This window comes from Myiozetetes cayanensis, unplaced genomic scaffold (assembly GCF_022539395.1).
Source record: "Myiozetetes cayanensis isolate MyiCay16 unplaced genomic scaffold, myiCay2020 scf3, whole genome shotgun sequence".
NCBI classification, from domain to species: Eukaryota; Metazoa; Chordata; class Aves; order Passeriformes; family Tyrannidae; genus Myiozetetes; species Myiozetetes cayanensis.
In genome coordinates this window covers 22927432-22953300 of record NW_026087521.1, presented here as the reverse complement: position 1 = coordinate 22953300, position 25869 = coordinate 22927432, and the positions used below count along the sequence as shown (strand labels likewise).

Genomic DNA, 25869 nt, shown 5'->3' with positions numbered 1-25869 from the left:
TTGCCTATTATACTTCTCACTCTCTTGCATCTTACTAAAAGTCCTGTTCAAGCACTTAGGTTCTTGCAAGCACCTTAGTATACAGTGAATGAGTATTTTCCAGCTAAAAAAATTGTTTCATTGAAGAATCCACAGTCAGCTGCATTCCCAAGTGTTTTGAATTAATCTTTAAGGGCAGAGACACAGAGAAGAGCTGAAAAGATCTAAGATTGTAACTAAGTGGAATACAGGATTTTTCATTAATGGGGAAAATTACTTACTATTTGTTTACCAATTAAAAATTTGGGTAAAAAAAAAGATGCAGTGATTTTATTACTTTCCTTAGAAACTATTGACAGTTAATTAGCAATAAGAAATTCTTTCCTTTAAAAAAATATATTCCCCTGCCACATTAGCTTAGAGTTTCTGTAAAATCAACTCCCACAAAGTGGCTCTCCTTTTTTTGGTAAACCCTTATTTCTTACAACTTCTGTGATACCAACAAATTTAATAGATATAACATATGTAAATATAAAAGACCAGATATTTCTGCAATAACATGCATGAAAATGAGAGGTGGAAAATTTCTCTATTAGAATCTCTTCACCAAAATTAACTCTTTTTTGAGTAAGATTTTCTGTTCATATTAGAAAAGCTGCGGCATCCCTATCACTTACTACCCTGGAAGTTCATTGCAATGCATGCCAACTATTATGCCAGTGAAGTCCAAAGTGACTATGTAATCCTCTTCATATTTTGTTGAAATACAATACTGACACAAGGTAGATGTCTAGGAGGCAAGCTCTCCATGTGCACTAAAATAAAATAATATTGAAGGCTTAAGATATGAATTTATTTCCTGGAAAGAATTGTCCTTGAAATACGTGAGAATTGTGAAGATGTCTGAAAACTTGAAACAAGATAAATCCTTCTAAAATGGACTGCAATGATACTTACTGCCTCTTCTGCTTCAACAGTGCAATTTCAAATAACCTTGTGCATGCTTACATTAAGGATTTTTGCATATATGCAAACATGAAGCAATTTATTACATCATTATGGTATTACATTATTTTGGCTGATTGCAAATCTTTAGAAATTATCTAAAAATATGGTAAGGTTACTCCCCCAATGCATGACATGAGAAACAAATTAGGTATTACCTTAGCCTGTGGCCACCTTTTACTCTTTTTTTTCTGTAGTAACTAACATGACAGGGCTCACCACACGTGAGACCATGAATTTGCATTTCAGAACAAATATAAACAATAAAAATCTTATAATATCCTGATGCAAGTCAGTAGGGAATAATATTAGTTCATTTGTAAGATAAGCTATACTTTTAATTGTGATGCAAAATTGACCAAAAATATACAAAATAGGTAGATTTAGGTCACATGAAATATTTGTAAAAGTTTTTTAAAAAATCACACAAAAAATATCAACAGGACAGAGGGAGAAGAACTTCTGTGCTCTCCAAATTGTCTTTATTTCCATCAGTTGTATACATCTCTAATAATAAAATTGCAAGGAAGTCAGTTGTTCTTCGTTTTTTTTCCCCAAGTTTTGCCTAACATTATCAAAAGCAAAGAGGTAGACTCTTATTTTATGCTAAATTGCAGTCCATTTTCTCTCCTTTGGTAAGAAGTTATAGTATAAAGCTGTATGAGGAGTGGCTGAGGTCACTTGATCTGTTCAGCCTGGGGAAGAGGAGATGGAGGGGAGACCTCATTGCAGTTACAACCTCCTCATGAGGCGAAGAGGAGGGACAGGCACTGATCTCTTCTCTGTGGTGACCAGGGACAGGACCCGAGGGAACGGCCTGAAGTTGTGTCAGGGGAGGTTTAGGCTGGATATTAGAAATAAGTTCTTCACCCAGAGGGTGGTTGGGTGCTGGAACAGGCTCACCAGGGAAGTGGTCACAGCACCAAGCCTGACAGAGTTCAAGAGCTGTTTGGACAATACCCTCAGGTACATAGTGTGACTCTTGGGGATGGTCCTGTGCAGGGTCAGGAGTTGGACTTGATGGCCTTGTGGGTCCCTTCCAGCTCTGCATATTCTGTGACTCAGAGACTGTCCTGTCCTGCAACTCCCCTAATCTGTTTCCTGTGTGCCCTAATCTCTCCACAGCTCTTGCTTAATGATCATGAAGGTGATTTCTGGGTTATCCTCATGGATCTGACAGTGTACGCCCAGAGGCAGTGAAGATTCATGCCTGCCCTCAAAGTCTGCATCCTCTCTTGTGGCAGCTGTGCCCCTTCAATCAATCAAAATGTCATTATTTTGGCAAATTTCTGAGTATTTCCTTCCCCTGCTGCTGCTTTCAACTTTTGTGAATTTGCTTCAGGGACAAAGAAGGCTACAAGAGTATGAATTTGAGTGGAGGATAATACAACTGCATTGAGATCTCCTAGTGTTCGGCTCTTTTATTTTTTTACTTGCTCCATCTGTAGACCTCAAATCTCAGAGGACACATCTGAGCAGCACAGGGATGGTGTCATATCCCACATTCTTCTGTGCCACTCATGGTGTAGCATAGCATTTCTTGGTGGAAAGCTAGCAGATATGGACTGATTCCAGGCACAAGAATGTGCTGACCTCATGGAAAAAAAGTATGTGTATAAATCTGAAAGAAAAAGGCAAAAAATGTCTTTTATTACAGATACACAGATAAAGGCATTTGAAACTTAAACTCTTAATAGAAGTGGTTAAATAATTACCAAAATATTTACTTTCAAACTTCATTGCCATGCATGCCACATGACCCAGAATTCAAGATTTTAAGAAAATCAAGGAAACAAAACTGGACATTCTGCGAGCAGCAAAACTGCTTACATTGGTTGCTTGTACATAAGTTATATTCACCAACTCAAGCTTTTTCCATGGTTGGGGCACTCATTGCTTTTGAGTGTGGATTTTCTTGAGTCTAATAGGTGGAAGGCTCATATTGCAGCCTTCTCAGTATTAGGGGCAGTACAGCATCTGATGAGTACACAATTCCTCTCTAAAAGAACGTGAGGTTTATTTTCAGTTAGGTCAAAATTAGTCAATTAATTCAGTAGAGACAGGGCAAAGTGAAAGGACAGATAAAGAAATGTGCATAGAAACATATGGATTGTTCATATAAGCTTTATTTCCTTAGAAAGTCAGGATAAAACATTTCAGTGATTAATACATAAACAGCGATTGCTCATATCTTGCAGACTTTCAGGAAATAACTGAAATCTGCAAGCAAATATAACTGACTCTGTAGCAGATAAAATTAACTAAAAGACAGAGATATTATTGCCTGAGTCTGTACACAAAGTCAAGCTGAAAGATAAATGGCAGTTCCATTTTCCTGTTGATGGTTAAAGCAAATTAATTATCTGGGTTCATGGATTTGCTTCCAGAAATAGGAATGTGAATCCCAGAATCTGAAAGTGTTTCTAATAGGCAGAAAAGGAAAGTGATTTCTCAGATAGATTATCAGCCAGACACACTATTTCTGGGCCAAATTTGCCCATTTGAGGATCTTATAATGGAAGTGTGAAGTTTCTGCATAGTCCTGTGCTAGACAAGGGTAACATTATGTACTTGATACTCTGACCCAGCTTCTTCCTAGCATCCACCTTTGGGTGGAGTTTCCCATTACATAAAGTTGATTGCCCAGAAAAAATACGATCATGCCGTAACCCTTACATGGTGCTCAGTCCCAGGACAATTCAGTAATTTAACTAGTCTTCCAACAGCCATGGTGTGTAGTACTGCAGGAATGATTATTATTTCCTGTGGAGAGAGAGTGAGGCTGTGGGTGATGCCCCTGCAGCAGCAGAAGGGGTAGAATTTGGAAGATGGTGAGGTCCATGACAGCTGGGAGAGGCAGCTGGACTGCAAAACTGGGAGGACTGAAAAGAATGGAAAACCAGCCAAAACAGCAGAAAAATAGCAGGCAATAAACAGGAAGTGAGGAGGAATTACAATAAAATAGTTTAAAGCATGTGAGACCAGCAAGCCTGACACTGACACTGGCAGACAAAACTGCTAGGAATGCTGTGATCCACAACACATGCTCGCAGCAGTGCACCGTGGTGAATGGATTCTGGCCTGCCAGACAGGACTGCTGTAGTGCAGCAGAAGCAGGTGCCAAAGAAAAGCAAACTGCTTGTTTCAAGTAGTTTAGGAGCTATCCAGGCTTGCAGTTGTATGTAGGCTCTGCTACACCCCTGGTGGATGCTGCTTAGCTGTCACTCTGTCTTGAAGTTCTGTGAGAGCAGTTTAGCCCTCAGAAACAGACAATCTATCCACAATCTATGGGCACACAATGGGCAGTGAGGTTCCCTCGTGAGAAACCAGGGCACAGGAACCTAACAGCAGTAGCTGAGACCTGGAATATCAATCTAGGAATGGGCTAGGTATGTCTTTTCTGATTTTTTCAAACAAAAGCATTTCAAACACGTCCTCCTTGAAAACAAAGAAACAAAACATAAGGACTGTAGGTCCGGTAATGCTGTATTAGACAAGAGTTAAAAATCAGAGCACTGAAGTAAATATGTAACTGTCCTACATGGGTACAGAAAGCCGCAGCAATCATACAGCTTAGAAGACAGAATGGATTAGGAAGGAACAAGGAAAGGGAGGAACCAAGAGATAGATAGCAGATGAAATGCAAAGATGGAAATGATGGAGTTAGACATGTCAAACAACCCCACACGTGGGAAGAGATTGAAGACATTAGACTAATGAAAAAAGACATTAAAGAGATCTAGAATGGGTAAGAGCAGAAGCAAGGGAGAAAATCTGAAGGTCTTAACCCCATCTGAGAAGTATATATCAGAACATAAATCCATGTTTTTAATCAGGTTTTTTCCAGTCAGCTGAAAACTAATGAAACCTATGCAAGCAATTAGCTTTAGGTAGATCACAGGGCAACTGTAATATTCCTTTATGCCATCACTCTGCCACAGTGATGAAACATGATTTATGTGAAACATTTGCTGGAGAAATGCCATCAACATTAATAACATTATATAAACAGGAAAAAATAGCAGCTCCTGTGGTCTCCCTTTCTTTCCTGCGCTAAGCAGCTCTGTTGATGCACAGAACTTTTTGAGCAATGTTGACTGTAATTCACAAATTGAATTTCTTTTCACCTTGAGTTCACAGTTGGCGTTTAGTTCCTTTTCACTCTATTTGCATTCCAATAAACAGTCATTAATACATGTTTCTTTATCAGGAGCTGTTCTAGTGAAGCTGTTCTAAAAGCTGAGTTAATCAATGGAGTTAATTCTTTGCATTTATACACAACAGGAAGTTTCCCATTGTAAAAACAGGAGGTTTTTTATGGTCTGAGTGGCTTATCACTTCTTAAACGTCAGTTTAAACTCAGTGCCATTGGTATGTCGTGATAAGCACCATTTACACAAGCAATCCCACTGAAGTTGGGGTGGCTACTCATTTCACTATACAATATGAGTTAACATTTGCAGAAATGAAAAATGTAAGTTTCTCCATTTGTTAAAAAAAATACTGAAGAGGACTACAGGTAAATAAATAAGTTCCTGTTTTCTTTTAAATAGATACTGAACAAAGTTGAATTGTATTTTCATTTCTATTCTACTGCATAATCCCCTCCCATCCCCTGCTGTACAGCACTACAATGAACAGTTTCTGAAGCAGGCCTCTATTTTTATAAAAGCCCCTCACATTCCAGTAAACCATAAAACATACATTGAAGACAGCAGTCAGCCCCACTAGTACTTTGTCATTCTGTTGGCGTACCCAGGTTTCACTTTGCCTTTTCACCAATATAGACAGGGCACGTGCCATTGGTAATGGGAATGACTGAGACATAGCCCCAAGAGCTGTGTTTCTTGGGTTGCTTGGTCTGGACACAACCCACAGAAAACAGATGAAAATACCTGTGCACAGTAGCCCCCAATGAGGATTTTGCTGGCTATTCCCAAGCTTGCAAAGATGACAATGTGACAAACACAGGCTTGCAAACTAGAGCACAGTATAAGTCACAAGGTCCCAATGTCTGTGTTGTCTTGGGATTTTGGTCATGAAGCAAACGCTAAAGACTGTGCTTCAGTTGTGGTTCTAACAGTGGTATCTTTGTGTAGAATATGGTTTTCTTAAGCTTCTGTTCCATGAAATCTACTCCTAAACATGTCTATGACATTTTTTTTCTTTAGAAAGCATTAAAGCCATAACTTAGCATAAAAGAAAGTGACCCCATCAATTCAGATCTACCCTAAATTCACCTAGATTTTCCCCAATGAATATAGGATGTCACTAATTTGCTATGCTTTTGCATGGGCTAAGCTCTCTTGCTGCATCAAACCCTTTCACTTCGATAAAAGTGCAAGCATTTATCTTCTCAGGAACGGTCAATATTGTCTTCGACATACTGCAACAGGACCAAGCAATTTTTCACACAAAACTTCAAAAATACTGTCATTCCCACACCATTGTGTCAGAAGTCATACACCAAAGTGATCTGTATAAGCAATCATATACAGATTATTTCAACTGAGCTTAATGACCATATAAAATCTGCTCATTTGTATATATGGAACTGATTGATACTTCTGGTTTGGCAGTACAGACTACATGGCTAATAATGGAGCGAGCAGGGAAAGTGACCACTTCTTTTTGCAAAGTTGATAAGTTATTATTATACCTTTTTTTCCCTCCATCTTTAGTGACAGAGGAATTAAAAAAAAAAAAAAATGTTTAGCTATATACTATGTATTTAACACATTGCTACCATCAGTCTACGTTGGAGCCCCTGGTGGTCTAGTGGTAAAGGCGCGGCGCTCTCACTGCCGAGACCCAGGTTCTACGTCCTAAGGACCTCGCTGCCACCGTCCAAGCTCGCTTGGCCCCAGCAGATGAACCTTAGGATTAAAGGGTGGGCTCAGTTCCGTGCACACTGTGTCTCACCTAAAAAATCCAATGCGCAGGCTGGAAGGTGTAAAGACCTTCCCCGGATCTTCGCTCGCGAAGACTGGCCATTACACACACTTACCATCAGTCTACATACAGACCACACACAAAAATTTATGCTTCAATTTCCAAAATTCAGTCATCTTTAGCTAACTACTCACAATGTATGAACTTAACACATGAGAAAAGAATGTCATTTTCCCTTGGTCTTGACCCTCAAAAACATCCCTTGAAAGTTTTTTACTCAGGCATGGCTGAAACATCCACTTTCTCTCCTTGCTTGGATGTGTATGGTGCAGATGAGAACATGAAGAGAAGACAAAAAGTGTGGTGGAAAACAAATCTGATCTGCTACAACAGTTCTTATGCTCCTTTACCTACACCTGGCATCATGCAAGCTCCAAAACTTCCTTTCCTCAGTCAAAAACCCAATCTGGATAAATACACCAGTCCATGATTAGAGCAATAAACATCAGCAATAAAAGAGTGATGAAATAAACTATTCGGGGGACTGAAACTGCATGAAAAAAACCCTCATCTCCAAGCACTTAAATTACTGCAAGAAGTGTTTTAACTGGATTGCAATAAATGCTACCAGCTAATTATTTTTTTGCACTCTGAACACCAACGCGGGCTAAAGCCCACGTTAAGTTTCTGCTCTCGTAAGGTGGTCACTACCTGTGACCTGTGCTGAACGGCCACTCGTGAGAAAACACAGATTGGAGCAATTTCATTAGTTTTGACATTTCTTATGCTTTTTATTGCCGGCTGCCAACATTTAAAACAACAACTTACAAACAAACAAAAGCCCCAACTCTGGTCAAGAAGCTGCAAGTTTTCCCTTTCCATTCTCCCTGACTTGCAGCGCTGCGCTCGCTCCGGGGACGCTCCGGAGGGCCGACAGCTGCTCCCGGAGAATCCCGTGGCCCCTGCAGGGCCGAGATGCCCGCAGGAGCCGCGGGAATGCCCGCAGGAGCCGCGGGAATGCCCCGAGGGCTGCGGACCGGCCGGGAGGACACGGCATGGCGGGACGCGCCGCCTCCCCGCAAACAGACTACACTTCCCGTGAGGCCGCGCGCGGGCGTGCGGGCCGCGCCGTGCGTCAGCGCCGTGGGCAGCCAATCGCGGCGCGGCCGCGGCGAGCGCCGTCCGCCGCCAATGTTGTTTTCGCTGAGTCGAGGCGCGGGTGCTGTTGGCGGCGGCGCCATATTGGAAGGGACGAGCCCCCGCTCTCGATCAGCCCCTGGGCGCGGGCCCGGCCGCCGCCATGCTGTACCTGGAGGACTATCTGGAGAGTGAGTGTATGCGCGGCGGGGGCGCCGGGCGGCCGGGCACGGCAGGTGCGGGGGAGCCGGGGGAAGCCGCGGCGAGGAGGCGGCGCCCCCCCTCCCCCATGGCGGCGAGTGACTGACTGGCTCCCCCCCCTCTCTCCCGCTCCCCCGTGTCCCCGCAGTGATCGAGCAGCTTCCCATGGATCTGCGCGACAGGTTCACCGAGATGCGCGAGATGGACCTGCAGGTGCAGAGTACGTGAGTCCCGCCCCCGCCGCCTCCGCCCGCCCCTCCGCGCCCGCCCTGCTCCGCCCCGCGGGCTCCGGCCCCACCGCCGCGCCCCCGCCGCAGGGCGGGCGGGACAGGAGGGCCGAGCGGGGAAGGAAGCAAGGAAGGAAAGAGGCGAGGCGGCGCCGCTCCGGCCCCTGCCGGCAGCCCTGCTCGCCCCCCGCCGCCTCCCCCGCGCTGCCCCGGGGCGGTGTCGCCCCCGCCCGCCCCCCGCTCCGGCTCTCCGGCAGCGCTGCTGTGGCTCGGCTGGTGCCGCGGCGGTGCCGGGCGCTGTCGTGTCCCGCGGGCGCTGCAGAGCCGCGGGAGGCGGCGCTGCGGAGCCGCCGGGGCGCCGCCAGGGGCGGGGCGCGCGCCCCCTGCGCTGTCGCGACAGACCCGGGCCCGCCCCGACCCCCGCCTGCCGCCAGGCGTCGGCACAGGGAGGGTCTCACTGCAGCGGAGGTCCTGGGCTTGTGGTGCTCGCTAAGGCATTTTCGGTGGCACGTCCCAAACTCTTTAGATTTTTGATCCCTAAGAGCAGTGATGGTGGTTTGGAACATGAGTTGTGTCCCGCTCCTTCAGCAGGCAGCAGTGTGCTGTCCCTGAAACTTTCCAGCCAGCTTCCTCAAAATAGCGCATGTAAAGGTGCTCTTTGTTCTGCCTCTAGTGCCCTAGCTGACACATAACCAAATGTTCTTTATAAGTATACTGTAGGTTTTATACAAGTTATATTTTAGATGAATATAATATAATTGCATGTTTAGTATAAATATATGTTATAGTGTAGATAAACACATGCATATACAAAGTATATTATTTGTACTTTGGGGTTTGTACAAATACACTTTTTGTTTTAGATCACTTTGTATCTCTGTGCTTATATCCTGATGTAATACTCTGCCTTATACTGTTTTCGGGATGCACTTTTTCATCCTTTCTAATGCAATCTGATCTGGGACTTAGATGTCCTTTAATATCTAGTTAGCTCTTGTGGTCATTTAACTCACAGTTAATACAGTTATCTATAACTGTGATCCAAAGGTCGTCGTTAACGAAACTGTTATTGCACAAGAGATGAGAGGAATCGTCAATACAGAAGCTTTGGGCTATTGTAAAGAGGAATGAGAGAAAGAGCAAAGGTTGAAATACCAAGGGAATGATGTATAGGGATACGGAATGCAGCAGTAAGTGGGAACAGTTCTTGAAAACTGTAATTTAACCTATAATAGTTTAAAGTGTAGTCTTAGGCTTTCCCTTGGATATTTACTTTGGTAGACCCAGCAGGTCTGTTTAACAGACCCTATTGACACACACAGAAGTGGCTATAGGATTTTTTTGGTATACTGTGACCTGAGTGTTGCCTTATGTTCAATGCTTAAAGTTGTAGGAAAAGAGTCATGGCTCCTTATGGGAGATAACACCTCTGAAGTCACTATCACCAGGGAGCACCTGGAGAGGGAGTGAGCAGCTCACTGATTTAGGTAGTGTGGAATAAGTTCACAAATTTTACTTTTGTTCCATAGGGAAGCAAAGAAGCTAGTAGGGGATTTTTAAGTGTATTTCAGAATTGAGCCAGCTAGCCTTGCCAAGGTTGCAGGAATGTCATTTCCTCTTCTTTAACTGGAAATTACAAATAACATTCCATATTGTATTACTGGAAATAGCTAATGACACTGAATATTGTATACTAGGACCAACCTTGGGCACAGAGAAAAATTCTCTCAGACTTTGGTACTTCTGTTACTTTTGCACAGTGAGTGACAAAGCATCCAAAGACATTTACAAAATTTCTGGACTAGCATCTCTTTAACATCAGTTGCCAAACTGCCCTATAAACACTACGTGCAAACCTGGAGGTTTTTCTCATGCTGTGATAGAGTGACTTGCTGGGAAGATACAGTGTCCCGAAAGCACTTGAAAACGGTAGTTTGATTCAGAGATATCTGTGCTGCTCTGTTTAGAGTCAGTGTTGACTTCACATTTTGTCCTGTTTAGACCACTTGGACTCCTAATGGTGCAGGTGCTGATGTTTGTTGTTGGAAGAAATAATAAACCAGATGTACCTTCTTTATGTTCTGATAAGACTGCTGTGGGAAAGGCAAAGATGACCGGAGTTGTGACTTGACTCTTGAGCTTTAACCGAGCTTTACATGAAGCATAAAATATGTTTCTCTGTTTAAGTTCAAGTCATGGATTATCAGGCCTTTATGGTAAAACATAAAGCTCTGGAAAAAAGCCTCTCTTCTAATAGACTTTCTGGTAACTCCCTTGAGAAATCTGTTATAAGAAATTAGTATCAGAATATAGTATCACAGTTGGATTAAAAAGGTTGGGAGGAAGAAAAGGTGGATGAACTTGAGGGTACCAGAGAGAACTTTTTATATAATTTGATAGATCTGGCCTTCACTTCCCTTTGGCTTTTCTGCCCTTTTAGGAGAGACCAAGTTTCTGTGGAAGTTTTCCCTTATGCAGTTTCACACAGACTGATAACGTGTCCACAATAAAAAGTGAAGAGGAAACATTTTTTTTTGTCTTGTCTATGGAACTCTTAGAATAATTATCATTCATATAAGGTGTTAGGGCTCTGGGATAGGATATAGAACATTTAGTTTGCCGGCTTTATGGACTGAATTGTTGTCATTTGGTCAAAGAGCAAAGATTGGAGAAGCCTCCACATGAGGTGTGTGCTTCTTGATTGCCTTTCAGGCTTCTTAACTTTCTCCCTGGATAACGTGGTGCAAGTGGAAAATACTCATTGTACAGATTCTCCCATCTTTAGCCTATTTTACACCAAAACTGTGACTGCTTTGTTTGTCTGGATCTAAACAAGTTGATGTGAGCCTGTGTCACATCATGGCTTGGGATTAATGATGTGAGTTGTTGGGTTTCTGTTGGGTTTGATACTGAATGTTCCCAGCACAGGGAAAATTGATGAAGGTTTTTGATCATTTAGTATGAATGATTTTTGGTTATTTTCATAGATAGTTTTAGCTATGAATTTTCAGAGAGTGAAAAAACCTTTGACCTCTGTTGGATTTTAAGAGTTAGTCATACTTGGGGATTCATGAGCTTCTTGAACTAGATAATTACCTTTTTTTTTTTTTTTTTTTTTTTTTGGCAAGAGATGATGCCTATCATGTAATTCAGTTTTAATGGTGGTTTCTGGAAAGTTTTTTAGCTGTTTTACACCCAGAACCTGAAGTCTAGGTAGTTGAAACTGCTATCTGAGCAGTATTGCTGAGAGTGCTGTGAAAAAAAATCAGTATTTTCATCTACCCTGACATTAGCAAGGCTGTCAAAGCAGGTTTGACTGAGGCAGCTGTATGATTTTGGAAATATGCAAGCTGTTGTGTGCACAGCTGTTGAAGTAGCAAACTCAGTGGGAGAAGGGTGAAGGGAAAGGGAAGGGAATCCCTGTTACTGTCTTGATAAAAAATGAGAAAAGTAACTTGTAGCTGACCATTTCCTTTCTAGAGGTAGTTAATGTTAGAAAATTGGCGGTTTTATTTTTTTCCACTTACAATATTTCTAATCATGTAAGTGAGAACACTGTCCAAATAGTATTTCATCAGTGATTTACCCCTGTGGGGGTGGGGGAATAACTTGTGAGTGCCTTGCCCTGACCCCTCCTAGCATACCATGGAGAGGGCCTTGATTTAACGGCAGTGACATTGCTCTTCAGTTGCTCTACCTTTTTGAGGCACTAATTTTTTTCAATTATTTGGTTTTGTATTTGACAGTTTCTCTTAGGAGAATATTTTGTTTCCTGCTCAGTTTGTAACTGGCTAGAATGTTCCAAAGTCAGCAATCTAGAGCCCTGGGTGAGGAGTTTGGGTCGTGCTTTAAGTCACTACCACTGCTCTTAGGGACAAAAAACCTTTAGAACTTGGAGTCCTGCCTGTCCCATGCTGGAGAGCACAAGAACCTTGATGAGAATCCTACCAGAATGCAATTCTGCTTCTTGGAAATGAAGGTAAATATTTCCCTCCGCTGTCCACTGTCGCTTGGTTGTTTTGGTTTTTTCTTTTTTTTCCTCTCTAATAGTTTGCACCTCAGTCCTGTCAACTTTGTTTGAGAAAAAAACCTCCCATTACTTCCTAATGTTTATGTACATGAGAAGATAATATTTGTCTTAATCTTTTCCTGTGCTACAGATGCAATGGATCAGCTTGAACAGAGGGTAAATGAATTTTTTATGAACGCAAAGAAAAACAAACCTGAATGGAGAGAAGAACAAATGACATCAATAAAAAAAGTAAGGATATTACAGGAGTGGGTCACATTTTTCTCTTCCAAATTAAGATGACCTTAGGAAAAAATAGCTTATGATTGATGGAGATTTAAGTGTTCAGAACTATGCCTTCCCTTGGGCTTTCATAGAGATGGATAGAACTACCTCGGAGGAGAAAAGTGACTGAAAGGTTTCTTTGATCAAACATTTCTCTCAAGTTTTACACAGTATTTGCTAACATTTTAAAAAATATGATCCTGAAATGGCAAGGAAATCAGGTCCTAAATTTTCAGCTTAGATTTTTTGTTTCTCCTTGTGTGACATGAAGTTTTGTAAGTTAATTGGTTTTCTTTTAGAGGATAATTTTCAAGCTAGATTTAGCATTTCCTGTGATTTTGCCTCTGTCCTTTTACATGTTATATATATGGTACATATGGCTTGAGGGAGGGAGGAGCAAGAAGATGGATGTGTTCTATCTTTCAGTACTTGGGCATTGGTGGTGGTATTTTTTGCAGTGTAGTCCATCATTTTGGTGGGAGAAAATGCTCTGTAGTTTCTTACACTGTCTACTTCAACCTCTTATTTGGTTGTATACTTCTTTAATTAATGCAAATAGATTTCTGTCTTTTAAAAAAGTAAAAGTCAAAGCTCTGACTTCACTAGAGCAAATGAAAATTTGCTTTTGACTTTAGTTGAACCAAAATTTCAAGTAGTTTTTGCCTAAGGAAGACACTATTCATTGGAAATTGAGAATTAAAAGGCAGTAAAATCTGTTCAAATCTAAAGTAAAAACACGTGAAAACACTATTAGAATTTTCATTGGTTAGGGCAGATTTTTAAATTGGATTACTTTAGTCAAGTTACACTTATGAGTTATATAAATTTATTTTAAAATAATTTAAACTATATACAACATCGTCTCTAACTGCAGTGTTGGAAGAGCCTTCATGCACAGTACTGTTCAGCATCTTTTTGAAGAGCAGTAGGATCTGCAGTGGTCCTAAAGATCTGTAGGAAGTAGAAGACATAATCTCATTTTGAGTGCATAACCTTATGCTGTCTAATATAAAATAAATCCAAGATTGTTTCTTTTCTTGTAACAACTGACTTGAATTTCTCCTTTTAGCTTATATTTTGTGTTGGATAACAATAGCTTAAAATTAATAGTGGAAATTAATTTATGTTCATAACTTAAAAAGATTCTCTTTAACAGGATTATTATAAAGCTTTGGAAGATGCAGATGAAAAAGTGCAACTGGCTAATCAAATATATGATCTGGTAAGTGTACACAAGACTTGTCATGAATTACCTACATTTATCCCCTAAGGAGTTTTAAGTATTTTGATGAGCTGTGCTACTTGTATTTCTGTCATCTACATACAGATATTTTGCTGGTAAAAGAAACATTTAATATTTTATTGACTTTTAAGAATTTTGTTATTTTTGTAGTAAGTGTTGCTTAAATACAAAACAAAGAAAGACAATTAGAAATCGTTAAGTTTTTGATGAATAGCTTTGGCCTGTTTAGGAAACGGGTTGAAAGAGTCCTTCAGGATGCAGTCTTTAGGGCAAAGGAGTCCAGGAAGTCTGGACAGTGTTCAGTAAGGAAATCTTAAATATATGGGAGCAGGCTGTCCCCCCGTGCCCAAAAATAAGTCAGCAGGAAAGAAGGCTTGCTAGGCTAAATAGAGAGCAATAGCTTTAACTCAGGGAGAAAGAGAAGAGTGTATCATCTTTGGAAGAAGGGGCAGGCAACTTGGGAGGGCTACAAGGATGTTGTGAGTATATGCAGGGAAAAAATTAGAAGAGCCATAGCCCGAGTAGAACTTAAAACTGGTTACTGCTACAAAAGACAATAAAAAGTATTTTATAAATATATCAGCAATAAAAGGAGGGCTGAGGAAAACCTCCATCCTTTACTGGATGCAAAGTACTTAATGCCTTCTTTTCCTCAGTCTTTAATAACAAGACCAGTTGTTCTCAGGGTAACTAGCCCCCTGACCTAGGGAGCAGAATGAAGTCCCGATAATCCAGCGGTCAGTGACCTGCTATGCCACTTAGACACACAAAAGTCTATAGCCCTGATGGGATCCTCCCAAGGGCACTGAGGGAACTGGTGGAGCAGCTCACTGAGCCACTTCAAGTCATTTATCAGAGGTCCCACACATTAGAAAATGTAATGCACATGTACAAGAAGAGTCGGAAAAAGGATCCAGGAAAGTACAGGCCTTTCAGCCTGACTTCAGTACTGGGGAAGGTCATGGAGCAGATCATGTCAAGAGCCATCCCACAGCACGAGCTGGATAGCAGGAGGATCAGGTCCAGACAGTATGGGTTTAGGAAAGGAAGGTCCTGCTTGAATGAGATGACGTGATCTCTTCCTTTGACAATGTGACCTGCTTAGCAAATGAGGCTGTGGATCTTGTCTACCTGGACTTTAATAAACCCTTTGACACACATGTTTCCTACAACATTCTTCTGGAGAACCTGCCTGCTCATGGCCTGGACTGATGCACTATTGGCTGGGTAAAAAACTGGCTGGATGGCTGGGCCCAGAGAATGGTGGCACACTGGTTTTGAAGTTTAAGTATATTTACATTTTCTCAGACCCTGCAAGTCAGACTGCACTCAAATGCAGTAGACATAAAACAACTGATTTAGTTTCACAGCAGCTAACCAAAAGTTTGTTCCAGAAGCTGGAACTTATACCCTCTCTTTTGGTTAGCTGGTAACTGGAAAAACCTGTTCAGTTTTTACTAGAGACATATATTTTGCTGGATAACTGCAGATATAGAAAGCATTTGGAACATAGTGTTTCTTTTCATGATAGTCAGTTCAGGGTGTTTTTGCTAATTTTTAGTGCCCAAGAGCACATCATGGTTTACTCAAACGCACAGGAATCCCTACACTTTCACTTAAGACTCCGTTTCCCCAAAGCAGCCCAACCTCTTCTAAAGTTCATGTCATGTACTATTCTTTCTCTTCTCCTTTGTATTCACATATCCACAGCACCTTCAAGTCCTCTTCATCTTTTTTCTCAAAAGAGACACTTATCACAGTGTGTTGGAGCACTGCCTACGCTATTTTGGTGTTAACACCAGTGTCTCTGCTGAGGGAGGGAAGTGGAGATGACCAAGAAGATATTCTTCTCTGCGTTACTGTACGTGCTTAGTGCTGCATGAAATTGCTGGAAGGGAAATGCTTAGCAAGACTGAAATTAAGGATCTAGATGTTCATGTTCCAGATCTGAATGCTGTTTACTGTTGCTTTGTCTAAAAAACAGGTGGACCGTCATTTGAGAAAATTGGACCAGGAACTCGCTAAATTTAAAATGGAACTTGAAGCAGATAATGCTGGAATCACGGAAATATTAGAGAGACGTAAGTATGCATGATTTTCTTTAAGAACTTGACACGCTTTCTGTCAATTTGCAAAATTAAAATATCATATACTTGTTAGTGGCTGGCAGTATTCCCACTTGTTTTAAAACTGTATTTTAACCCACTTTTCATCAGTGATTCTCAAATTTTAGTTTCAACATCAATTTTTACCAGTGAAGTCAAAATACAACTGAATAATTAGAATAATTTTTTTCACACAACTGTTGCACTTGTGAATTGGTGGCTGTTATATGACAGATACAGAATTCTTTAAACCTGTTTTTAGTGACTGGAGATATTCAGACAAGTACTTCAGTCTAAGCCTGTCACCTCCCCAGTTGCAAGTGTAGTATTTCTTCCTTGAATTGATTGCCAGCACATTGAGGAGGGGCTTTAGTTTAGTTTATTTTAGTTCTAAGTGTGGAAAGTGAAATAAAGTTAGATACTTGGTGGGTTTATTTTTTTAAAGGGGTGAGAATGAGTTGTTTTGTAATGGTGTAGTGAGGGAAAAGCATTTTAGGTAAGAAACCTGCATGCTGAACAAATACAGCAATGCTGGTGTTAAGAATGTGAACAAAAATGTAATGTGACAGCTTTTTTGACCAACGTGGTGTAGAAGAATCTGGCCTTTCTGTACACATCAGCATTTAGACATCAGATTCGAATGTGATTATGATAAATTTCTGAGTTGATTTAATTACTGTGATTATGGAGGCAGTGGTTGTCCTCATAGCCAAAGGTAGTGAAAAGTAACTTAAATCACTTGAGGATATTGGGAATAAATATTCTTTCTTGGAACTTTTTGTGGCTTTGTCATATAAATTGGGAGTCTGGGGGTATTTTTTTGTAATTGCTATTATAAATAACAGGCACAAAGAGAAAACTGTAAATTAAATGCTTTTAGTGAACTAGCACCTGCAGAAAATTATTAGTTTATTTTAGTTGAAATCCCAGTTGTTTATATTCTGTTGAGCTATGTGTTTGGAGAGGTTGCTTGGTAGGATTTCAAGAACTCAGAACAGAAAAGCACCAAACTGCATGTGGCATCTTTCAGGTTTGTTTGGGTTTTCTTTGTTTGTTTAAATAAAGCTAAAAGTAGAAGTCTCTAAATTTTTTCACTTTGAGAATAAATGCATAAAGCTGAGGTCCCGCCAGAGGGCAGCCTTTGGGCGAGTTCATGATGTGATTGAAGTTCTCTCAGCCAAAATAGCTCCTTATGCTTTGAACTTCTTATAGAATAATTTTATTTAAGCTTTTGTAATACACTTACGTATTACTCATATACTCATGTATTTCAGTGCTTTTTGAAAGCACTGGAAAAAATAAAGAAATTTTGAAGCTACAGATTTTGGAAAATAAATGTCACTTGCTTTCTTGAATGGTCTCCTGTGTAGAAGTGAGTTAGTAGGTATTGCAGCTACTTCAGATTTTTTTTTGCCAGAGATTGATGCACAAAGTGTTGTATATTGTGCTAATGGAAATTTATAGTCAAAAGTCTCTCCTATTATTTAGCAATTATTTAGCCTCATCTTACAAGAAATGTTATTCCTAGATGTAGACTTGTATTTGTGCATCCTCGACTTTGTAGGTGTTTTTTTTTCTTTGTATTAATTGTTCTTTGTATTTTAAGTGTTAGGAAAATTTGATAATGGTGGCAAAGACCTTCCTGTTGAACATTAAATCACCTGGAAATACATTGCTATTGCTCCCATTTTGACAAGATGGACTCAGTGGGACAAAACACCTTGTTTACATAATTGACCTGTTACAGTTTTCAATTCATATTGGTGTAGATTGTCAGTAGTTTTGGTGCAGCCATCCTCCAATCATCACCAGCTTGTGTGCAACTCATTTGAATAAATGGCATCTTGAGGGCAATGTTTTTTGTTCTCTTTATTGACCTTAATTTTAATTTCTTGATTTCAATAGTTAAACACTAGCACTCACCAATTTTTATTTTAAAACTAGTCTCACTTGCTCCTTGTTGTACTGAAGGAAGGGTTTCAACTCTAGCAAAAATTCTTATGATTAAAATAAATATAACTGCGTAGTGATTTGATTAATATTATAAAGATTCACTTAGTATCTAAAAGTCAAAAGCATGACAATGACAACTCTGAAATTTTCCTAACCTTTTTACCTCCTCTTAGGGTCTCTGGAGCTGGATACACCATCACAGCCTGTGAATAACCATCATGCCCATTCTCACACTCCAGTAGAGAGTAAGTATTTGAGACTTTAAAAAAATGTCCACTTATATTTCAAGGGGAAAAAAAGGCATAATAAATGATAATAATGTCTGTTAAGAAGAAGTGAAAGAATGAAATAGTAAGGTTTTGCTACTGGAAATTAGTTTAAAGTGCTGGGTTTTGTTTGACTTTCAAGCTGAATAGGTTTTACATTTAAGTTCACTCAATTTATTTCATTTAGAAAGGAAACACAATCCATCTTCTCATCACAGTACAACAGACCATGTTCCTGAAAAGAAGTTTAAATCTGAAGCTCTTCTATCTACCTTGACTTCAGATGCTTCTAAAGAAAATACACCAGGTAATCCTAATCGTCTTTCCTTTCATTGGTCTTTAATTAAAAGAAGAGAAACTTTTGAGTTAGTCTTTTGAAATCACAGAATGGGTAAGGTTGAAAGGGACCCTAGTGGGTCATCTGGTTCAACCTACCTGCTCCAAACAGTGTCATGCCAGATCACATTGCACAGGATTGTGTCCAGACAGTTCAGAGATATCTCCAGTGAGGAAACTCCACCTCTCTGGGCAATCTCTTTCAGTGCTCGGTCACCCACACAGTAAACAAGTGTGTCCTTATACTTACTCAAGTGGACCTTCTTGGGCATCAGTTTCTGCCTGTTGCCGCTTGTCCTATTGCTTGGCACCACCCAGAAGAGCCTAGCTCCATCCTCTTGACACTCTTCCTTCAGATACTTAAATACATTGATGAAGTCCCCTCTCAGCTGTCTTTTCTTGAGGCTGAACAGGGCCAATTCTCTCAGCCTTTCCTCATTAGAGAGATTCTTCAGTCCCTTAATCATCTTCTGCCCTCTGCTGGACGTGCTCCAGGAGCTCCTTGCCTCTTGTATTAAGGAGCCCAGAACTGGGCACTCCCAATGTGGCCTCACCAGGGCTGAGCAGAGGGGCAGGATCACCTCCCTTGACCTGCTGGCAGTGGTCTTCCTAAGAACCTTCCAGGTTCGTGGCCACACGGACACACTGCTGGCTCACAGACAGCTTATTCTCTGCTAGGACCTCCAGGTCCTTCTCCACGGAGCTGCTTTCCAGCAGGTTGGCCCCCAGCCTGTACTGGTGCAGAGGGTTATTCTGTCCCAGGTGCAGGACCCAGAGTTTGCACTTCCCTCTGTTAAATTTCAGAAGGTTCTTCTCTGCCCATCTCCAACCTGTCAAAGTCCTTTTGAAGGGCTGCACTGAAGTCTGGGGTACTGACCACTCTGCCTGGCTTTGTGTCATCAGCGAACTTGCTGAAGAGGAATCGGCCCCTTCATCCAACTCATGGATAAATAAGTTATGTAGTACTGGGCCCAATATTGAACCTTGGGGGACACCACTATTGACAGGCCTCCAACTAGACCCTGTGCCATCGATAACAACCCTCTGGGATCTGCCATTCAACCAGTCTTCAGTCAGAGGCTCATACCCTTTTCTCTGGGATTTTCAGTCACTTGAAACGAGATACTGCAGGCATTGTTACTCATCTGTGTTGTCCATGAAGCAGGTCGGTTTTGTTGTCATTTAACAGCTGTATGTTGGCTATTCCCTTTTATGTACACTGCTTCAAAGAAGATAACAGTACAGTTTCATTCAGCCAGTAGTAGAAATATAAGAGATCAGTGCATTATTATTTTGGGAAAAGGAAATGCATGCAACAGTTTTCAAAGTAAGGGAAAAGAAATTTCACACCTCTTTTTTTTTAAAGTGTTGGTCTGATGTGGCATTTGGCTACAACAAAATAAAATTTTTCATGTGTTGTCTGTGTCAAAAGAGGCAAGAAGACTGTTTTGTGAATGAAAAAAACCCACAACTTCCTGCCTATTTTCAAAATTAGGCGTTTCTTAGTTTCTTTTCTGAAAATAAAAGATTGTGAGAGGTTATAGTAAGTTAAATACCTTATGTTTTGAAATTTAGCAGCGTTCATGAGTTTTAAGTAGTCTCCCTCATACCTATTTCTCTCTTCTTTTGAAGGACTTCACATGAAGTTGCAAAGAAAATGTATCTATGAGCAACTGTCATTCTGTAGATGGCCATGGAAATCTGCATTATATTAAAACTGTGATTTGTAGTTTTTCAAATTTAGATCGTTAAAGTTTTACTTCAGAAACAGTATAGGTGTACAAATTCTTACTCTCTTGATGATCAGTCAGCATTGTTTCAATATTGACAGCAGCTGCATCTGTTCTTTGATAACTGAGTATGATAGTGAGAGCTGTATTTCTAAAAGGACTCCTTGCACATGAGGACACAGAGGGAACAAACTTCTTTTTTTCCCCTTAAACAAATATTGGCTATGTCAAATTACTTTTAAAACCTTTTTTCCAAATTATTAGACTGCTCTGATGCATAAACAGAGGTCCTACTCTTTCACTGGTTGTCATATATAACTCTTCTTAAAATGCAAAGGAATTTAGTTTCATTTTGAATTTCATAAATGTGTTCTATTCATCAAGGGTGTCGAAACAGTAATTCATCATCCTCTTCAAACAATGCATACAATACAAACTCTTCTCAACCATTGGCATCATATAACCTGGGCTCATTATCTTCAGGATCCGGGGCCGGTGCAATTACCATGGCGGCAGCTCAAGCAGTGCAAGCCACGGCACAGGTAATGTCATAATATTCTTGTCCCTCTGCCATCTGCTGTTGATTAAGAAGAAAGGCTAGTGACTTTATTTTTTTAAAGATCTGAATTCCCATGATCACCTTCAGCTTTTGTTTATATGCCACAGTTTCATCCTATATAAATTGCCTAAAGGGACAGCTTGTTTTCTGGCTTTTCCTGGGGGATATTCTTACACATTTTACTGCTTACTCTTCATCACTTTGTTAACAAGGTAACTAACGAACCTGTGCAAATAATTAGCAGTTAGCAGTTGTCTTATGTAAGAGCTTTACTGTGTAATCTGATACAATATCAGTATTCCTTTTAGATGAAGGAGGGAAGACGAACATCCAGCCTAAAAGCCAGCTATGAAGCATTTAAAAACAATGATTTTCAGCTTGGAAGAGAATTTTCGTTGTCCAGAGATTCAACTGGATATTCGTCATCAGCTCTGGCATCTACGTTAACACAGACGTTAAGTTCATCAACCACAGATTCACGAAGTGGCAGAAAAAGCAAGTAGGTTTTCTTACTTGTTGACTGCAATTACAGCTTTTAAGGCAGCTAAGCTTTTTCTTGAAGGTCAAAGGCCATAATAAAAATACTTTGTATTTAATATCTGTGAGGGAGGATCAGCTGAAGGCAGTTATTGCCTGCTGGCCATTTTTTTAAGGGCTGTGTTCTTTAGTCCTCTCCTTTTTATTTAAGCAAACACACTCCAAGTGTGTAAGTAAATGTCTTGATTTGCTTTTTCATCTATGATACAGTCAAGGTTCTTCCCTCATTTTTCTGTGTTCTTTAGAGATTTGACCTAACAGCAAATATTAGGAATTACCGTGCAATGGTTTGTAGATATTTTTGAAATAATCGCAGATTTGCTTCATGCCAGTTCACAAACAAATGCAACACTTTCTGATGGCTGATAATCTAGGACAGGAAATGGAATTAATTTTATTTCTGATTAAAATGAAGTTTTAAAACATTTTAACCAACAGTGTCACAACACATGGTGACTGCAGTCCCAGGGTGTACTTGAAATAATTTCTTTCAAAATACCCATCCTTTTAAACTGACATGAGTTTTTTTCTTCATACAAATTTATGTGTGTTTCTAGCTCAGTTAATAATACTGTTTCAGAAGGATTTTTCATCTATGGATAGATTTAATGTCAAATCTCATCTATAAGCAAAAGCATAACATTTTTATTCTGGCACCATTCCTATGGAGCGATTGGTGATGCTTGAGTGGAGGTTAACAGAGAATCAGTCATCTTCAAAACAGTTACCTGCTGTACATGACATATGACATTATTTATATGTAAATTCCTGTTTCATTTGTAATATAATTTTTATGGGGACTTGACACCAAGGCTGTTAATGGAGAATTTTGTGAAGAAAAGCATTCATTAAAGCTGTTTGACAGTTCAGAGCAGTTAAATTCCATTGATTAGAACAGTGTATTTTGCACTTGTTAAGCTGGTATGATTTGTTTCCTTTTCCAAAGAGCATTCAGTGGGTCCTTTCCAGTGCTTACAGTAGTTGAATGAAATCTGTTAGCAAACGATGCTTTGGGATTTACATACTGCAGTATTTCAGAGTACTTGTTTAGTGATTCTTTCGTGTGGCAGGAAATAAATTTAAATCATGTATGCTATTTTTTCCTTTTTTTTTTTTCCTCAGAAACAACAACAAATCCTCAAGTCAGCAGTCCTCGTCATCTTCTTCTTCTTCCTCTCTATCGTCATGTTCTTCTTCATCTGCATTAGCACAAGAACTGTCTCAGCAAACAGCAGTAATACCAGAGTCTGATTCTAATAGCCAGGTTGACTGGACCTATGATCCAAATGAGCCACGTTACTGCATTTGTAATCAGGTAAGGATAGTCTCCAGCCTGAAATACAGCTAGAACTGCTGGTTTGATGTAATTGAACTTTCTTCTCTGGTTGCTAATTTTAAAACATTGTGTTTTTACCCTTGAAATTCTGATCTGTTTTTATTTACTTATTGGTGCTACAAATATTATCAACTCAAACTAAAAGTGGTCAGTTTTCTAGTGATGTGACATACCTGGAGTGTTTAAAATCTGTTAGTGGAGACTTCAGGAATAATTAAATGAAAAATGGAAAGAGTTCACAGTGAATTTAGTTAAAATGTTCAGTTAGTAAGGAATTTCTGTTCTTCTACTTCCCTATAGAAAGCAAAAACCACCAAACAAACCAAACAAGAAAAACCCCACCAAACCCCAAAATATCCCATAAACTTAAAAAAACCCAGACAACCAAGCAAAAACCTAATTTTAGATAAACTATTCAGAGAATGAATGACAACATGAGAAACTTACTTAAAATGCCTGTTCTTATTTCAAACACTTTTAAGAGAGTTGACTTTTTTTAGAGTTTATTGATTTCTGTAATTCTCTTTAAAATATTTGATTGTTTCAAATAAAGCGCTTGAAATTGTCATGTATGGAAGGGAAATAGCAGACATCAATATAATCTTGAAAACTAGGCTGATAACGTACTGAGCACTGTTGTTTTCATCAAAATGTACTTCATTGAGGTTTTGAGTGCTGACCTTTTTTATCCTACCTGAAATATGCAGATGCATCTTCTTTTGCACAAATGATTTTTGAAAATCAATTCACTATGAGCAAGATGGTGTTTGGGTTGTGTAACAAAAGCCCCGCACAGGCCATTCTCTTAAGAGTGAAGAGTATCCTTAAGAGAGATGATTCATGTGGGTTCCTTCCAGTATCCTTCCAGAATATTCTGTGATATCTGTGATACCTGTGAAAAGGAAAATCACAATGTTGTTGCTTCTGTTAATGGAAAGACTCCTTAAAGGAAAAAACGTGACTGTTAGCCCTTTGAAAATGTTGATTGCTTTCAATTAATAATACAATTACTAAGAATGGAATTTTTTTTTTCTTACTAGGTGTCCTATGGTGAAATGGTAGGCTGTGATAACCAAGATGTAAGTAACAAAGTTCAAAGGGTTTGTGAGAGGCTTGTGCATGTAACTGTTGTTTGCAGAAGTTACTTTTCTTTTAAAGTTGGTTTTTGAGTAGATTTTTTTAAGAGTAAAGTGCATATGTTTGGAACCGCCCTTCATGAAACTTCTCATTTCTCTCCACAGTTCAGGTTCTTTTAGAAAACTTGAGCCTTTACAAAAATGCCCTACTTCAAAATGCCATTTATTTCTCTGAATGTTTAGCTATGTTTAGCTAAAAACAGTTGTCCTCTTCAAATAGAAAAGTTTTAAAAGAGCAGTTGAATGTAATCATGTATTTACTGAGACACTACATTTAAATAGAAATGAGTGATAAGATTACTTTTGTGTCACTTAGTATTGTCAAACTAAGTCTTTCAAAGCAAAACATTTTGCTCTGTTACGTGAGTCTATATGACTCCTAGAATTTTTATCACTCTCCTTAGTTTATTGAATGTATGTTAGAGACTGAGATCTTCATCTCTTGTCATTTTGTCCTGTGATTTGTATGAAAAGCAGAATCTATGCTTTTTACTTCTGTTTCATTTTCATAGAATTGTATTTGTGAAAAACCCCAAACAAATCCCAAACCTTCTCTTTAACTCTCTTTTTATAGTGTCCTATTGAGTGGTTCCACTATGGATGTGTTGGACTGACAGAAGCGCCAAAAGGGAAATGGTACTGTCCACAGTGTACAGCTGCAATGAAGAGAAGAGGCAGTAGACATAAATAAGTTTCTTCATCTGGAAAACAAATTGTGTCCTAAAGGTTTTATAGAGGTCTTAGGAGGGGAGGGGGAACTCTCACAACACCTCCTTGCAACCACCGAAGAGTTAACGTAGCAGTCATAGAATGGTGGGGTTTAATGGAAAGGACCTTAAAGATCATCTGGTTCCAACCCCCAATTGTAAGATCATGAACTATTGGTTTTGCGAGTTGTGTTTTAACATTCTGAATAAATTATTTACGCACCTTGATGTGCTACAGATACTATTCCAGTGAGCCTTGGATTATTCCAGTGGCGTACATATGCAGACATTTGTACTATCAGACCATTTTCTCTAAGCACTGGGCATTCTACAATTATATAATCTTCAAAGAATTCCGATAAGTCAAGGTTTTAAATGTATGTTTTATATACAAGAGATATATTCTGCTGCATGAACTGTACTCAAGAGCTGTTACGTAACACTATGTATATAAATGGTGCAAAAAGTCAGTGCTTCTGAAAAGAAAAAAAAAAGAGACAATGTTTTTAAAATGCCTTTATAGCTTTGGTTCTTTATGAAACTTAATTCAGCAGGCTGAAGAAAATGGTTCTTGTATACAGCGGGCTGTTGTCCTTTAGGGTACTTGAGTATGTAAAAACAAGAAAAATGCTGTAGAATAAAACAAACTTGTGCCATTAGTCTTTATATGTTTCTGCTCCAGAGAAGGCCGGGGCCATAAGAGGAAAAAAAGGTGTTAAAGTGACAATAAATTTTTATACCAAATGTGTTTATTTTTTTGTGCAAGTAATCCTTTAAATTTGAATTGTATTAGGTGTAAAATAAAACAACCTCAACTCCTCAAATTAATGTTTTCTGTACATTTGTCAGAAAAAAAGTCTGTCCCTGAAATGGTTTTGCTAACAAATTTCCTTTTATTGTTTTTCTATGGCTCTTTCATGGAGCAGCACTGAACAGAAACAAGGTTTTTGCTCCTATTTTCTAATTCCTCCTTCTTTCCACTATTGAAAAAAAAAATACACTGTCCCTTTGGATTAAAGATTTTACTTCAGGCTGGAGAGTGTGGCCTTCATGTGGTAGCTTTCCAGACCTGTGAAGAGAAGAGAGGGAGAGAAGCAATGTTCCATTGCATGACCATGCAAATACTGTCAAGGGAATAAAAACAGACTGGCCCATTAGTAATAGGAGTACGTGCAAAGAATGAAATCAGGATTGTGTCACAGCATTTTTTTTTAAATGAAAGAAGT

General features: G+C 39.6%; 1 protein-coding gene across 4 annotated transcripts; it reads left to right on the top strand.

Moving 5' to 3' along the window:
• Nucleotides 1-8032: 8032 nt before the first annotated feature.
• ING3 (inhibitor of growth family member 3) lies at nucleotides 8033-25467 on the top strand. 4 transcript variants are annotated; one of them, XM_050324209.1, is made up of 13 exons: nucleotides 8189-8204; nucleotides 8363-8434; nucleotides 12188-12420; nucleotides 12602-12702; nucleotides 13892-13957; nucleotides 15963-16059; nucleotides 18210-18281; nucleotides 18490-18609; nucleotides 20753-20910; nucleotides 21236-21426; nucleotides 22587-22779; nucleotides 23841-23879; nucleotides 24511-25467. In XM_050324209.1, exons 4-13 carry the CDS (start codon nucleotides 12607-12609, stop codon nucleotides 24625-24627), a joined length of 1149 nt encoding a protein of 382 aa, XP_050180166.1. In that variant the 5' UTR covers nucleotides 8189-8204; nucleotides 8363-8434; nucleotides 12188-12420; nucleotides 12602-12606; the 3' UTR covers nucleotides 24628-25467. The 4 variants fall into 4 exon arrangements, with proteins under 4 accessions (XP_050180163.1, XP_050180165.1, XP_050180164.1 ...); XM_050324206.1 differs by lacking the exon at nucleotides 12188-12420 and having other exon boundaries at nucleotides 8033-8204; nucleotides 8363-8427; XM_050324208.1 differs by lacking the exon at nucleotides 12188-12420 and having other exon boundaries at nucleotides 8067-8204; nucleotides 20852-20910.
• The last annotated feature ends 402 nt before the right edge of the window (nucleotides 25468-25869 follow it).